General features: G+C 44.5%; 1 protein-coding gene across 6 annotated transcripts in view; it reads right to left on the bottom strand.

Annotated features, from left to right (window-relative positions):
• Positions 1 to 17,593, bottom strand: part of CHD1 (chromodomain helicase DNA binding protein 1) — a 621,819-nt gene that overhangs the window by 88,041 nt on the left and 516,185 nt on the right. For all 6 annotated transcript variants that reach the window (XM_033962744.1, XM_033963070.1, XM_033962661.1 and 3 more), the window contains one exon: positions 15,293 to 15,433. In XM_033962744.1, the coding sequence (XP_033818635.1) occupies positions 15,293 to 15,433 (141 nt within the window). The remainder of the gene's footprint in view (positions 1 to 15,292; positions 15,434 to 17,593) is intronic.

Genomic DNA, 17,593 nt, shown 5'->3' with positions numbered 1-17,593 from the left:
TATCAGCACTGATTAAGCCTATTGCTCAATTAAAGTAGGCACCGATATTGGTGCCTAACTTTAGGCAGATTTATAGAATCAGGGCCAAAGTGCCTTCTGTTGTAGACTAACTTATTAAAAAGGGCTTTAAATTAGGATTGTTGTGGATGGATAAATAAAGCCCTCAAATAAGCAAAATATTAAATACCTCTACAGAAACAGGAAAAAGAGGTAACATCAATATACTAATGCCTGTAACATGGGAATTAAGGGTCTGGATCAACACAAATGTGGTTCACAGAGAACCATGAATGAGTTATAGTTATACTGAGCTATAATCTATGCAGGAAGGACTGGAGGATGGCAGATGAAATTTAATGTGGACAAATGCAAAGTGATGCACATTGATAAGAATAATCCAAATCATAGTTACCGGATGCTAGGATCCACCTTGGGGGTCAGCGCTCAAGAAAAAGATCTGGGTGTCATTGTGGACAATACACTGAAACCTTCCACCCAATGTATGGATGTGGCCAAGAAAGCAAACAAGATGCCAGGAATTATTTGAAAAGGGATGGTTAACATGACTAGGAATGTTATAATGCCTCTGTATTGCTCAATGGTGCAACCTCACCTTGAGTATTGCATTCAGTTCTAGTCTCCTTATTTCAAAAAAGTTTTAGCAGCAATAGAAAAAGTTCAAAGAAAAGCAACCAAGATGATAAAGGGGATGGAACTCCTCTCGTATGAGGAAAGACTAGAGAGGTTAGGGCTCTTCAGCTTGGAAAACAGACAGCTAAAGGGAGATATGATTGAAGTCTCCAAATAGTGTAAAATGGACACAAGTGGATCGATTTTTTACTGCATCAAGATTTACAAAGACTAGGGGACACTCAATGACGTTGCAGAGTAAATCTTTTAAAACCAATAGGAGGAAATATTATTTCACTCAGAGCAATCATGGGGTATGGAGGGCTATGTATGTTAATGCACACAGTTTAGGCAATAAGATTCTAGAATTAGAGACCAAAATAATGAATGCCGACCTTGACGTGGTGGCAATATCCGAAACTTGGTTCACAGACTCTCATGGGTGGGATACGGCTATACCGGGATACAACTTATTTCGTCAGGTCAGAGAGGGAAAGTCAGGGGGAGGAGTGGCACTATACATTAAAGAAGACATCAAAACTACCAGAATCATAGATGTCAAGTACACTGGGGAATCCCTCTGGGTGAACCTGGCCAGAGGCCAGGGAAAAATGCCTGTATCTTGGTGTAGTATATAGACCTCCAAGACAACTGGAAGACAAAGACTCCAAATTAATTGAAGACATAGAGAATATCACTCTACGGGGAGACGCTGTTCTGCTAGGGGACTTCAACACGCCTGACGCAGATTGGAACTCATACTCAGCAACAACCAGCGGCAGCAGGAGACTGTTAACATCCATAAAGGGAGCACGACTCAAACAAATGGTATTGGAACCCACTAGGGCCCAGGCGATACTGGACCTGGTACTCACCAATGGGGATAGCGTCTCGAAGGTCTCGGTAGGAGATATGCTAGCCTCCAGTGACCACAACATGGTGTGGTTCTACCTCAGGAAAGGTTTCCCTAGATCAAACACGAAAACAAAAGTACTCAACTTCCGAGGCACTGACTTCGAATGCATGGGAGATTTCGTCCACCGGACACTGCAGAACCAAGCTACGACCGATGATGTGGAAGCTATGTGGTCATCCCTGAAATCTACCATACATGAAGCAACAAGCCTCTACACAAACGGCGGAGAAACAACAAACCCCAATGGTACTCCGCAGAAATCTCGCACCTCGTCAAGGAGAAGAAAAAAGCATTTATTTCCTACAAACGAACGGAGACTAGGGAAGCTAAACTAGAACATAGGGCGAGGTCTGCAGCGGTCAAAACGGCAGTCAGGGAGGCCAAACTTCGAGTGGAAGAGACTCTGGCAAAGAACATGAAGAAAGGGAACAAATCCTTCTTCAGGTATATTAGTGATAGGAAAAAGAACACAGAAAACCAGATGGGAACTGCGCAGAATCAGATTCCGATAAAGCAGAACTACTGAATGAATACTTCTGCTCGGTCTTCACCTGCGAGGCACCGGGGCATGGTCCACAGTTGCAGGCAAGGCCCAGCGTGGAAGACCCGTTTCAGAATTTTGAGTTCACACCTGGCGACGTCTACTACGAACTGGCAAGACTCAAGGTGAACAAAGCCATGGGACCGGACAATCTACACCCCAGGGTGCTCAGTGAGCTGCGTGATGTCTTGGCAGAACCGCTATTAGGACTCTTCAAACTCTCCCTAAGTTCGGGGAGAGTCCCCATAGACTGGAAAACAGCTAACGTCGTTCCACTGCACAAAAAGGGTTGCAGGGCAGAGGCTGCAAACTACAGACCGGTGAGTCTCACATCAATAGTATGCAAACTCATGGAAACACTAATCAAACGTAAATTAGACGCAATTTTGGATGAGGAGAATCTATGGGATCCCAGTCAACACGGATTCACCAAGGGTAGGTCCTGCCAATCCAATCTCATCAGCTTCTTTGACTGGGTAACAAAACAGTTAGACTTGGGAGAATCCGTGGACGTCGTATACCTAGACTTCAGCAAAGCTTTCGATAGTGTCCCGCATCGCAGGCTGTTGAGCAAGATGAAATCAATGGGGCTGGGTGAAACACTAACTACATGGGTCAATGACTAGCTGAGTGGCAGACTTCAGAAGGTGGTAGTTAACGGTACCCTCTCTAAAACATAGGAGGTGACCAGTGGAGTACCGCAGGGCTCAGTCTTGGGCCCGCTCCTTTTCAACATATTCATAGGTGACCTAACTCAGGGGCTTCAAGGTAAGGTAACGTTATTCGCTGACGACGCCAAACTATGCAATATAGTGAGAGATGGCAATTCACCCGATAGTATGACACAGGACCTACATTTGTTGGAGCTTTGGTCCTCGACCTGGCAGCTGGGCTTCAACGCTAAGAAATGCAAGATCATGCACCTCAGCAGCAGAAATCCGTGCAGAACTTACACCTTGAATGGTGAGACCTTAGCTAGAACTTCAACAGAACGAGACTTGGGAGTGATCATCAGCGCAGACATGAAAACTGCTGATCATGTGGAGAAGGCTTCATCTAAGGCAAGACAGTTGTTAGGTTGCATCCGCAGCAGTTTCGTCAGCCAGAAGCCTGAAGTCATAATGCCATTATACAGAACCATGGTGAGACCTCATTTGGAATACTGTGTGCAATTTTGGAGGCCACACTACCGAAAAGATGACCTGAGAGTGGAGTTGGTGCAACGGATGGCCACCAGGATGGTCTCGGGACTCAAGGATCTATCGTACGAGGAAAGGCTGAAAAATTTGCGGCTGTACTCACTCGAGGAATGTAGGGAGAGAGGAGACATGATTTGAGACGTTTAAGTATATTACCGGACGTATCGAGATGGAAGAAGAGATTCTCTTTCTCAAAAGACCCTCAGCCACAAGAGGGCATCCGCTCAAACTCAGGGGCGGGAAATTTCATGGCGACACCAGGAAATATTTATTCACCAAGAGAGTGGTTGATCCTTGGAACGAGCTCCCGGTGCAGGTAATCGAGGCAAACAGCGTGCAAGAATTTAAGAGCAAATGGGATGCCCATGTGGGATCCCTTAGAGGGTTAAGCCAAGGGAACCTGTCACCAGGAGTGGGTTCCCTAGGATAGTAGACTTGGGGGTGGGTCAGTAGAGTGGGCAGACCTGATGGGCTATGGCCCTTATCTGCCGTCATCTTCTATGCTTCTATACATTGTTGCCCATCAAATTAGGACTCTTTAATATTAAAGCAACAGAATTGCAGGATTTATAGAGTAAGGAGGTAGCATTGTGGCTTAATCTGGCAAGAGGGAATGAAACATCTCTTTATATTGGTGTGATCTATATACCTCCTAAATAGACAGAAGTGGACAGAGATTTAACTGAAGACATTCATAGTATAGCAATGAAAGGGGAAGTCCTATTAAAAAGAAAGATTATGTTCTTACCTTCATAATATCTTTTCCAGTAGATAGGTGAAACATTCTAGACAAGTGGGTTCTAGACAAGTGCCATATGCAGAAGGAATCCACTTCAGATTTTTTTCTGTGATTTTCCTCTACTTCACTGGCAACTTTAGTATTCTCTACAGTTAGTACCCAAAACAAAGAGCTCCAACAATATTATATGAAGTAGGGACCCCAATGGGAACATTCCGAAGAATCAACTGTTCTGCTCAACAAAATAACATGAAAACATCAATTGCAAAACAGCTAACTAAGGCATCAAAGGAGCTCAGGAAAGATCTCTCAATACACATGAACATATATTCAGAATTCTTTAAAACCCCAAAGGGGATGACTGGCATCCAAGAAACAACTTTGAGAAGCATAAAAAGAATGAGACAGTAGGCAGGCACAGGAAGGACATGGCGGGAGTCTAGAATGTCTTACCTATCTACAGGAAAAGATATTATCATGGAAAGGACAATCTCTTTCCAGTGAAATAGGTGAGACATTTTAGACAAGTGGGACGTACAAAATCAGTGCCAAAAAGCTAGGGTGGGCTGACTGCACTGGCCCTCAAGACTGAGGGCCCAAAGGCAAAGTCCTGTCCTGCCATCACTTCTACTTGGTAAAATTTAGCAAACATGTGCAGAGTGGACCACACTGCTGCCCTGCAAATCTCCTCTGGGGAGACTGCTCTAGCATCTGTCCAAGAAGAAGCCTCACTTTTGGTAGAATGCACCATATCATAGACCGAGGGTGGGGTGTGAAGAAGAGACTGTTGCCTGGAAAGAATGTAGGCCAACCAAATGGCTCTATGGATCCATCTGGAAATAGTGGCCTTGGAATTGGGAGCACCCCGCTTGGAAGAATGAGTAAGCACAAACAAATGGTCAGAGAGACAAACTTGTTAGTTACCTCTAGATAGCGCAAAAGAACTCTGTGCCCATCTAATTTTCTCAAGAGGCGATCCTGTTTCTTTGAGCCAGTAGACTAAAACACAGGCAAAAACACCTCCTGATTAATATGGAAAGCCGAAACCACTTTCGGCAGAAAGGAAGGGATCTAGTGCAAGGAAATCCCAGTATCTGAAATCCTCAGGAAGGGCTCTTGACAAGAAAGAGCTTGGAGTTCCGAGACAAGTCTTGCTGAAGTAATGATGACCAGAAAAAATGACTTGAGTGTCAAGTCCAAGAAGGAAGTGTCTCTTGGAGGCTCAAAAGGAGCTTTGGCCAAGCCATACAAAACTAAGTTCAAGTCCCAAGAAAGGAACGGTGGCTTGAGTGATGGTCTAATGTGAATGCTAATGAGAAATCTGGCAATATCATGGTGAGAAGCAAGCGAGGAATGACGATCCCTGGCCCTGAAATGAGAAAGCCTAGCAACTTGGACCTGAAGGGATGCTACAGTAAAGGCCTTTATCAAGGCCCGCTTGGAGGAAGATGAGAACTTCCGAAACTTGGAGCAGAATATGGCTCCACCTTCTCTTGCTCACACCAGAGATGGAAAGTTTTCCACTTCTTAGCGTAGGCAGACACAGTAGTCAACTTCATAGACTTGAGCAGATTAGCAATGAACATAAGTATTGCCGCTGCTGGGTCAGACCAGTGGTCCATCATGCTCAGCAGTCCGCTCACGCGGTGGCCCTCCGGTCAAAGACCAGCGCCCTAACTGAGACTAGCCCTACCTGCGTACATCCGTGTTCAGCAGGAACTTATCTAGCTTTGCCTTGAATCCCTGGAGGGTGTTTTCCCCTATGACAGACTCCGGAAGAACGTTCCAGCTCTCCACTACTCTCTGGGTGAAGAAGAACTTCCTTACGTTTGTATGGAATCTATCCCCTTTCAATTTTAGAGAGTGCCCTCTTGTTCTCCCTACCTTGGAGAGGGTGAGCAACCTGTCCTTGCCTACTAAGTCTATCCCCTTCAGTACCTTGATGTTTTGATCATGTCCCCTCTCAATCTCCTCTGTTCGAGGGAGAAGCCCAGTTTCTCTAATCTTTTGCTGTACGGCAGCTCCTCCAACCCTTTAACCATCTTAGTTGCTCTTCTCTGGACCCTTTCGAGTAGTACCATGTCCTTCCTCATGTACGGCGACCAGTGCTGTACGCAGTACTCCAAGTGAGGATGCACCATGGCCCAGTTCAGCGGCATGATAACCTTCTCCAATCTGTTCGTGATCCCCTTCTTTATCATTCCTAGCTTTCTGTTTGCCCTTTTCGCCGCCGCTGCACATTACGCGGACGTCTTCATCGACTTGTTGATCAGAACTCCCAAGTCTCTTTCCTGGGAGGTCTCTTCAAGTACCGCCCCGGACATCCTGTATTAGTGCATGAGATTTTTGTTACCTACATGCATCACTTTACACTTATCCACGTTGAACCTCATCTGTCATGTTGATGCCCATTCCTCGAGCCTGATTATGTCACATTGTAGATCTTCGCAATCCCCCTGCGTCTTCACTACTCTGAATAACTTCGTATCGTCTGCGAATTTAATTACCTCACTCGTCGTACCTATTTCCAGATCATTTATAAAGATGTTGAAGACCGGTGATGCTCCTCCAGTCCAAGTATTGTCCATTTACCCCCACTCTCTGTTTCCTATGCTCCAGCCAGTTTTTAATCCACATGAGTATTTCACCCTCAATTCCATGGCTCGCAATTTTCCGAAGTAGTCGTTCATGCGGAATCTTGTCGAACGCCTTCTGAAAGTCCAGATATACAATGTCAACCGGGTTGCCCTTGTCTATCTGCCTGTTTACTCCCTCGAAGAAGTGCAGCAAGTTTGTCAAACAAGATCTGCCTTTGCTGAAATCGTGCTGGCTGGTCCTCATCAGCCCATGTCCGTCAAGGTGATCAATGATGCGGTCCTTTATCAGCGCCTCTACCATCTTTCCCAGTATCGAGGTCAGACTCACCGGTCTGTAGTTTCCCGGGTCTCCCCTTGAACCTTTTTTGAAGATCGGCGTAACATTCGCCACCTTCCAGTCCTCCGGAATCTTTCCTGATACGATCGACAGATTGGCTATTAGTTGAAGCAGTTCAGCTATGGTCCCTTTCAGTTCATTGATGACCCTTGGATGGATGCCATCTGGTCCCGTGGATTTATCGCTCTTAAGCCTATCAATCTGCCTGCATACCTCTTCTAGACTGACCGTTAACCTGTCCCATAACAGAATACCCTTTATGCATTATGGCTGTCAGTTTCCCGTTTTCACTCCCATAACAGAATACCCTTTACGCACTACGGCTGTGCACTCAATAGCCAAGCCATAAGAGCAAAGCGATTCGGATCCTCCATGCAGACTGCACCTTAAGTCCAGAGGTGAGCGGAACCGCAGTGTGCAACCTCAACGAAGATACATCAGATGTGTGTACCACAGCCTGCAAGGCCAATCCAGAGTCATCAGAATGACTTTTCCCTGAAGGGCTGCAATCCGGTGAATGACTCAGCTTATCATGGGTCAGGGAGGAAACACATACAGGACTCCCTGCAGCCACGGCTGAACTAGTGTCAGCACCCACACGCCCGGATTTAAACTGTTGAGAAAGTCTGCTGGAATATTGTCCACTCCCGCTACATACACTGCTGAGAGTGCCTGGAGGTGATGCTCTGCCCAGTGAAAGAGCAGGCGGGCTTCCAGAGCCAGAGATGCACTCTTTGTACCTCCTTGGCTATTGACAGAGGCCACCGAAGTTACACTGTCGGAAAAGAACTTGACCGCTTGGCCCTCTAAGAGTCTTCTGCAATTTCACTAGATCCAAACGAATGGCCCTTAGCTCCAACCTGTTGATCAACCGTTTCTGCTGAGAGGGTGTTCAACACCCCTGAATGGGACAATGATTGCAATGGGCTCCCTAGCCCCGAAGGCTGGCATCTGTCTTCACAACGACCCAGGAAACAATTTGCTGTGTCATGCCCTTGGAAAGAGACTGCGTTAGAAGCCAAGTCATGTTGGCCCAGGCCTCCAGAGTCTAAGAAAAACAGGTCTGTAATGCATCCCTGTGCGGAGACCTGTGGAAAAACTAGGCATGCTGGGAAAGGAAAGGAGAAATTAGGTTAACTTTCTTCTAATTTTCTTTCTTTTAGACTTTCCAGACCAGTACAGCCTTTACTGATGGGTAATAGCTCATCATAACCAGCAGATGGAGAATGAGACCAAACTTTTGGTTATAGTACTTAATAGCTGTCCCTCCCTATAACAGTCTGCTGAATAGCCAAGCAGAACTAAGAAAAGCTAAGTATAAACAATAACACTCCAAACAGGAATAACAACTAATATACAGGAATTATGTTGGAAAATGAATAGGGATTCACAGTCTGAATCCCCATGGCCTGAATCCCAACAGCAAAATGTCCCCACAGCTTGCCAGCTGAACCACAGTTGTTGTTCTTTAATCTCCCTAGCCCTAGAAAAAACAAAATCTTCACACGAAAAACCCGCAAGAACGACAACAGACAGGGTGGGGTGCGGTACTGGTCTGGAAAGTCTAAAAGAAAGAAAATTAGCAGGTAAGAACCTAATTTCTCCTTCATCACCTTTCCAGACCGGTACAGCCTTTATTGATGGGACATACCAAAGCAGTACCCATCACAGGTGGGACCCCCAAAGGCCTGACACCAGAACATGCTCACCGAACACAGTGTCCCGATGCGCCTGAACGTCCACATGATAGTGTCGCACAAAGGAACATAACATAACTTTATTTTTCTATACCGCCTTAATCAGAAGAATTCTAGGTGGTTTCCACAAAAGAGAAAAACTGGACAATGCAGAGACCAAACTGCAGCTTTACAAATACCCACTGGAGGCACAAGCGAAGACTCAGCCCAAGAGGCTGCCTGACCCCTGAGAGGCGAAACAAGCCACTTGTTGAAGGATTGGGCATGGATTCTGGACTCTACATCTGATTGGTGCTGTGGCGTTTTCATCAGTAGTCTGGCCAGACATTTTCAATCAACACAGCATGGCGTTTCAGACCATGTTTCCCAAGCTAAGTGAAATTTTTTGATTTTGCTTTTCCTGTGCACAGTGATGGGTATATTACCCTTTTGATAATTACATTTCGGTGGTGGTGGAGTTTTTTTGCCAGTGATAGTAAATTAAGCAGCTTGAATCTTAAATTAGTATTGAGAGTTGTCTGCTGCTGCGTTGAAAATTTTGAAGCTTTTTCTCCACTTTGTTGTGAAATGTTTATCGGGGGTGTGCAGCCCATCTCTGATGAGTAATATTTTTGTAGATTGATTTTTGGGATTTTCCTATAACTTTATAATTTTTTCTTGAGAGAAGTTTAAATACCTACGTAATATAAATGCGCATGAGTCGAATCTCTTTCATTTGAAAGGAATCTCTGGAATGAGAGGGAATAGGATGAAGTTAAGAGATGATAGGCTCAGGAGTAGAGAGTTGCGCGGGGAGAGAAATCCCACCCATCCCCGCCAAAGTCCCACCCGTCCCCACCCGTCCCCGTGAGGAATCCCATCCGTCCCCACGAGAAATCCCATCCGTCCCCGCCCGTCCCTATAAACTACAGAAATAGTTATTTTATTTAATTATGCTACTGAATTAAAGGCTCTGGTAGAAACCCATTTACAAATAAGCAAAAAGACTTTATTAATTTGGAAATATTAATTGGGAAGAATACATACTTTGTAAACGGGTTTCTACCACACCCTCTAATGTTTATAAATTTTTATCAGCACAACTAATATACTACTTTATCCTAAAGCAAAAAAAAAAAAAAATAATAATAATTTTTTTTCCTACCTTTGTTGCCTGGTTTCTGCTTTCCTCATGTTCTCATTCAATTCCTTCCATCCACTGTCTCTCTTCTCTCTGCATCTTCCATTTGCTCTGTTACTGTGCCTCCCTTTCTCCCCCCCTTCCAAATTGGTCTGGCACCCATCTTCTTCCCTCCGCTCCCCCCATAGTCTGGCATCTATGTCTTCTTCCCTGCCAGCGTCTTCTCCCCACTCTCTCTTCCCCATTTCCTTTCAGCGTCCTGCTCCCCCCATCTTCCCCATGTCCTGTCAGCGTCCTTCTCCCCCCTCTATCTTCCCCATGTCCTTTCAGCGTCCTTCTCCACCCCTTTGTCTTCCCCATGTGCTTTCAGCGTCCTTCTCCACCCCTTTGTCTTCCCCATGTCCTTTCAGCGTCCTTCTCCCCCCCATCTTCCCCATGTCCTTTCAGCGTTCTTCTCCACCCCTTTGTCTTCCCTAGTGCTTTCAGCGTCCTTCTCCCCCCTCAGTTTTACCTTAAGCGCCTTTTCCTCTCCACTCCATCTTTCCTCCCTTTCTCCCTCCCTGCCCCTTACCTTTGTGGCGCTTACCCGCCCAACTGACAACAGAACAGGCCCGGTCCAACAAACCTCCCTGCCCTGTAGCCGTGAATCTAAATAACCTTCTTACAGCAGCTGGAGTATTGAAGCTGCTGTAAGAAAGTGTATGAAGAGAGATTAAATACTACTTGTTCTTTGTCCTGCTCGACTTGTCTCGTTGTGCTCGTGTGATTGGTTGTTTTGTGGTCCGTCCTCTTTGTTTTCCTTTTGTTCTGTTTTGCCCTATTCCTCCGGTTCTGTTTTGCCCTAGATTTCAGTGTTGTCCCGCGGTCTCACATTTGTTCCTATTCAGCTTCTGCAAACCTTTAAATTAAGAATCAACATAGAGAGATTCTTTAGGAAACTTCATCTTAAAGAATTTTTTGCCCAACATTCCTTTGCCAGTACCGACGAGTCAGTCATTAGTAAGAAATCCACCTGGATTCCTTCCACCTCCCCGAGTCCCCATCTGATGTTGTATAAGGAATTAGTCATTAGAGATGTTAAGAAATTCACTAACAGAAGTATGAAAAGATATCAACCGTACAACTAGTCACGTGACAAATTTATAGCTTTGAAACAACTTAGGACTAATCGGCAGATTAGAATCTGTAGGGCCGACAAAGGAGGTGGTATTGTGGTCCTGGACATGGCTAAATACAAGGCTGAAGTGTTCAGGCTATTAAATGTATCAACTGATTACAGAGAGCTAGATGCCGACCCTACCCCTTATCTAGCTTCTGAAATACAATCTTTGACATCTTCCGCTTTAGAAAGGGGTTTTTTGACCAACAAAGAATATGAGTATTTGAACATGGTAAATCCTAGGATCCCTGTATTCTATGCTTTACCTAAGATCCACAAGGACATGGATAATCCTCCGGGTCGTCCTATTGTTTCAAGTAAAGGGTCTATTTTAGAACCCTTATCCTCTTTTGTTGATGTGTTTCTTCGACCTATAGTAACTAAAGGGTTCTCATATCTACGGGACTCTTCTCAATTCCTAACAAAACTTTCGGAAATTACAAATTCAGATGAAATAACTTTTCTTGTCACGCTTGATGTTAAATCATTATATACCATTATCTCTCAGGACGAAGCTATTGTCATTGTGGAGGAATTTCTTCAGAACAACATGAGCATCATAGAATTCTTATTCACTTTATAATACAATTCTTGTCTTTGGCCATGAAAAGAAATTACTTCAGATTTCAAAAAAAATTTTTTTCAACAAATTTCGGGGGTGGCCATGGGGGCGACTATGGCCCCCTTGATTGCTAATCTCTTCATGCAGAAATTTGAGAACAAGTGGATTATGAACAACCCTTTTTCAGAGAAAATCCTCACGTGGCTACGTTTCATCAATGACATTTTTGTCATCTGGATAGGTTCCAGAGAAGAACTTGACCCACTTTTACATCTGGTTAAACTCGAGGCATCAGAAAGTAGAATTTAGTATGGCGTGCCATCCAGACCATAAATCCTTTCTGGATGTCAGTGTCCTCAGAGAGAATGGCTCCATCAGGACGACAGTCCACAGAAAAAGCACAGATAGGAATACTTTTCTCAGTTTTTCCAGTAACCATCCAACTGCATTGAAACGCAGTCTACCTACATCTCAGTTTTTCCTGTACCGACGCCTATGCTTGGACACTTCGGACTATAAATCTAAGAGTAAACAACTATATACCCGTCTGAAGAACAGAGGGTATCCTACAACAGTACTGAAAAAAGCTTACAAAAGGGCCAAGTTCTTAAATAGAGACCTTCTATTTCTTCCCAGAGAAAAAGAAAAAGACAATGAAACTGTGGAAAACATTGTCACATGTGTACTTGAATATTCCCCTAACATCAATAGCATTACAAAAATTCTCAGACGTCATTGGGAAGTAATGGAACTGCATCCAATATTCAGTGACACTCATTTAAGGATGGCATACTCTCGTCAAAAGAACTTTAAAGAACTTTTAAGTCCATCCGACATTACAGATTCACGCCCAACCGCTGTTCAATTCGCAGGCCACTTTAAATGTGGAAAATGTTCCATTTGTATGGTAACACGGGAACTCATTGACTTTTTTGTTCACCCAAGCACAGGCCAGACGTTCAGGCTGAAACACACTACCTCATGCAATTCCACTTTTGTGGTCTACACTTTTATCTGCCCATGTCCTATGATCTATGTGGGTCAAACGATTCGCCCTTTTAAAACACGGGCGACTGAGCATAAAAGTTGTATCCGAAACAATAGACTTCAAACCCCCATGGTCACTCATTGTTTAGAGTATAATCATTCATTCACGGATTTACAATGTTGTGTGATTGACCATATAGATGAAAGCTACATAGATCGACAACAGCGACTCCTAAGGGCAGAACAAATATGGATTCACAAATTGAACAGTGAGGAACCGAATGGGCTAAATTCAAGATTGGAGTGGAACTCCTTTAACTCTCTTCTTTTTGATCTTTTGATCTTCTTATTTTTTGCATATCCTTATTTTGGGATTGTATTTTGTAGATTGATAGGATTTTTCACGTTGTGTTTGAGTACTAACAGCAATAGGAATGAGTCACAAGTTTATTTTTGTAATTCAAAATTATACATACTTTTGAAAAACAAATATACTTTGGAATAGCTCTCAACTTTTTTTAATACATATGAAAAACATGAGAAAAAACACAAAAGTTAAGAGAAAGCCAAAATAAAAACTAAATAATATAAAAGCTCAATAAAACAAAATAAAACAAAACAATTTCACATCAGGAAGACAGTACTATAATTGACAGATATAGAAGTTCTTCATGATCTATTGCTGTAACGTGTTTCTCCTTGTTGTTGTATCTCTTTCCTATGATAAGTACATTTTTCAATAGCAATGTAGCTAAGCTGATCTGTTACGTGTCAGCAGCTTGATCAGCATTTTTACTGAATAACCACTTCCGGGTTCTAACGTCACCTCCCGGGAGTTCTTAACCCCGTACAGTCGTGGTGCTGCCATCTTTTTGATTTGAAGAGACGTTACTACATCCAGGTTAAGAGGTATGTCATAGTGGCTTCTTAAGATCTTTTTGAAGTCGTGCATAAGTCCAGATTATTGATGTAATTTTCTTTTCTGGCCCTAGTTTGATCGGACTGTGTTACACCCTGAGGCAGCAAGTTAGTGAAACGCTGGCCATCGTTGGTGTACCGATCAACAGAGATAAGTTGAAAGCTTTTTTCATCTATCAACTCTGCATAGACAGCCCTGCTTATAGTTTTTTCATTTGGGAGTGCAATGGAGGTTTTTTGCCAGTGAGGTTACCACCCAACCACCTTTATCCACCATTGTGGTGGTGGGAGGGCATTTGTCTGAGGCTTTTTCCTCCATTTTTTGAAATACACCCCTTTAAACTGAAGCAGCACTGCCTACAATTATATATGACATTATCATTTTTTGTGAAAGTGTGGTTGATTATATTATTGATATTTCACTTATCCGAGTTCTTTTTGCTATATATTTAGGTAACAAAAATCTTATACATGAATACAGGATGTCCGGTGTGTTACTCGGAGAGACCCCCCAGGAAAGAGTCTTGGGAGTACTGGTCAACAAGTCGATGAAGCTGTCTGCGCAATGTGCGGCGGCGGTGAAAAGGGTGAACAGAATACTAGGAATGATTAAGAAGGGGATTACGAACAGATCGGAGAAGGTTATCATGCCGCTGTACCGGGCCATGGTACGCCCCCTCCTAGAATACTGCATCCAGCACTGGTTGCTGTACTTGAAGAAGGACACGGTACTACTTAAAGGGTCCAGAGAAGAGCGACATTAGAGAAACTGGGCCTCTTCTCCTTTGAAAAGAGGAGACTGAGAAGGGACATGATCGAAACGTTCAAGATAATGAAGGGAATAGACTTAGTAGATAAAGACAGGTTGTTTACCCTCTCCGAAGTAGGGAGAACGAGAGGGAACTCTGTAAAGTTAAAAGGGGATAGGTTCCATACAAACATAAGGAAGTTCTTCTTCACCCAGAGAGTGGTGGAAAACTGGAACGCTCTTCTGGAGGCTGTTATAGGGGAAAACACCCTCCAGGGATTCAAGACAAAGTTAGACAAGTTCCTGCTAAATCGGAACGTACGCAGGTAAGGCTAGACTCAGGGCACTGGTTTTTGACCTAAGGGCCGCCGTGGGAGCGGACTCCTGGGCACGATGGACTACTGGTCTGACCCAGAGGTGACAATTCTTAAGTTATGTTCTTAAATGCTCTTTATTGCAGCAAGATAAAACTTAATATGGTTCAACATGAGCTTCTCATCCTGTTTCTCTAGGGATGAAAGATTCCCAGCTTCAGAGAAACAGGAGGGGCTTGGTGGCACCAACCTATATACTCCCAATGAGAGGTGATATTATGGAGCCACTGAGCTTCTTTTGTTGTTCCTTTGAGAGTTAGAGGTGATATATTTGGGGCTGCCGAGCATCTATTGTTCTTGCTCTGGGGATATACTGGTTCTTCTGAACTTTATTGCTTTGTCTGGTGGAGTGAAAGATCCGCTCAACCTCAGAGAACTAGCAAGAGGGGCTTGACAGAGGAAAGTATAAACCAGAGTTTGAGACCAAAATGATTAGAAAACTGACCAGTTAAAGGTAGAAAAAATAATTTTATTTTCTATGTTGTGTTTAGAATATGTCCATTTTTGGAATGTATGACATCTGCCAGAGCACAGAATATAACAACACTAACTGGGCTAATTTCCAAATTTTCTAAGCACAAAGGCTACACTTTGGATAGATGTAGAAGATATAGAGGTATTGAAGAGATATTGAGGTATTGAAAACACTGCTGAAATTGCAGTAGTAAAGAACCACAGCATTGGCCTATTTCCTTACCTTTTGTAATAGCAACAATTATATGTTTGTGTATGTGTATAACACAATATTCAAAGTGAAAAAGGACTTACTACACTGAATGTCTTTTGATCAAGTTCTTCTGACTCCTCTGAGATGGGAACTGGATCACTACTTGCGGTAATATGAACTGGAGTTTCTGCTGCTATGATTTTCTTCGTTTTTTCTTTGTTATCAGATTTGATTTCATTTACCTGTAAAAGAAAAATAAAATAAAACAAAACCAATATTTGAAAAGCATGCTGATAAATATATTTTGTAATTGCTAAATAAAGATAGGCATCTTTGCCAATATAACCAGTTAATGTATACAACTAAATGGATTAGCAGTGTACCATCTCCTGCATCACAAAATACTGTGGAGTACTGAAGTTACATAAAATCTGACCACCACTCTCTAACCCTTTAAAAAAAAATTTAACACTATCATCAAAACACCACAAAGCAATTGGCACGTCAGATACATGAGTCCATAGGATTTTTTCAATGCAACCTTCTCTATAAGTTCCCACAAACATTATTCAAAACATCTATAAAATGCCCTCTCCTCTCCCACTCCTTCCTCCCATCCCCCTACCCCTCTCCTCCACGACTCTAGGGACCAAGAATCATCATCACACAATCAGTTCTGGCACCATCTTTAGAAGATCCACTATCATCACTTGAACAATTCCAGCCAATAGGAGCAGAAGGCTGTCTAGCAATACATATCATATCAGCTATCCAATTTGTCCACAACCGTCCTTCAGTCTGGAGAGACTAGCTATTTCCAGATAGAAGTCAGCACCAGACATGCAGAAGTACATACAAACTGGCACAATCTGTCCTGCCCCCCATCCAGATTCTCCATTGGACTGCTAAGCAAAGCAATTTCTATGGAAGGGTGAATCGGCATGCCTAACATTTGTGATAAGTCAAAAACCCAAAAAGGGTGCACCTGTACATATTCTCACTACGTATGAATACAAGTCAACTGGGTCTCACATTAGAGAGTTAAATGCCCCCACCCATCCCCGGTAGAATCAAATCCATCCCTGCCCAAGTCGAATCCATTCCCGCTGGAATCAGTCCGTCCGTCCCTCCCATCCTTATAAATCTCAGAAGTAGTTATTTCATTTAATTATGCTACTGAATTAAAGGCTCTGGTACCTGAACTGCTCCTATAGCTGAACTGCTCCAACTAATAGCCAATCTCTCGATCAAATCAAGAAGGATTCCGGAAGACTGATATGTGGCGAATGTTATGCCAATCCTCAAGAAAGGTTCGAGGGGAGATCCAGGAAATTACAGACCAGTGAATCTGACCTCGGTACAGGGAAAGATGGTAGAGGCACTGATAAATGACCGCATCATTGATCACCTTGACCGATACAATCTGATGAGTACCAGCCAGCACGGCTTCAGCACAGGAAGATCTTGCTTGATGAACTTGCTGCACTTCTTCGAGGGAGTAAACAGGCAGATAGACAAGGGTAACCCGGTCGACATTGTATATTTGGATTTTCAGAAGGCGTTTGATAAAGTCCTGCATAAACGACTACCGTATTTTCATGCATATAACGCGCGTGTTATACGCGTTTTTACCTACCGCGCATACCCCTCGCGTGTTATATGCGTGAGCGCGGTATACAAAATTTTTTTTACATAGTTCCCACCCCGCCCGACTCACCCCCCCCCAGCAGGACCGCTCGCACCCCCACCACGAACGACCGCTCGCACGCGCTCCCACCCGCACCCGCATCCACGATCGGAGCAAGAGGGAGCCCAAGCCCTCTTGCCCGGCCGACTCCCCAACTCCCCGACAATATCGGGCCAGGAGGGAGCCCAAACCCTCCTGGCCACGGCGACCCCCTATCCCCACCCCGCACTACATTACGGGCAGGAGGGATCCCAGGCCCTCCTGCCCTCGACGCAAACCCCCCTCCCTCCAACGACCACCCCCCCAAGAACCTCCGACCGCCCCCCCAGCCGACCCGCGACCCCCCTGGCCGACCCCCACGACACCCCCACCCCCCTTCCCCGTACCTTTGGTAGTTGGCCGGACAGACGGGAGCCAAACCTGCCTGTCCGGCAGGCAGCCAACGACGGAATGAGGCCGGATTGGCCCATCCGTCCCAAAGCTCCGCCTACTGGTGGGGCCTAAGGCGCGTGGGCCAATCAGAATAGGCCCTGGAGCCTTAGGTCCCACCTGAACGGAGAGTCGGGACAGCGCACGGAGAGGCGGGGCAGTGCACGGAAAGTCAGGTAGGGTGAACGGATAGTCGGGACAGCGCACGGAGAGTCGGGGAGGGCGAAAGGAGAGTCGGGGTGGCCAGAGGAGAGTCGGGGCGGGCGAAAGGACAGTCGGGCAGCAT

This window comes from Geotrypetes seraphini, chromosome 1, assembly GCF_902459505.1.
Source record: "Geotrypetes seraphini chromosome 1, aGeoSer1.1, whole genome shotgun sequence".
In the NCBI taxonomy this organism is placed as follows: Eukaryota; Metazoa; Chordata; class Amphibia; order Gymnophiona; family Dermophiidae; genus Geotrypetes; species Geotrypetes seraphini.
The sequence above is the reverse complement of the archived record's forward strand: the minus strand, read 5'-3'. Positions and strand labels throughout refer to the sequence as shown.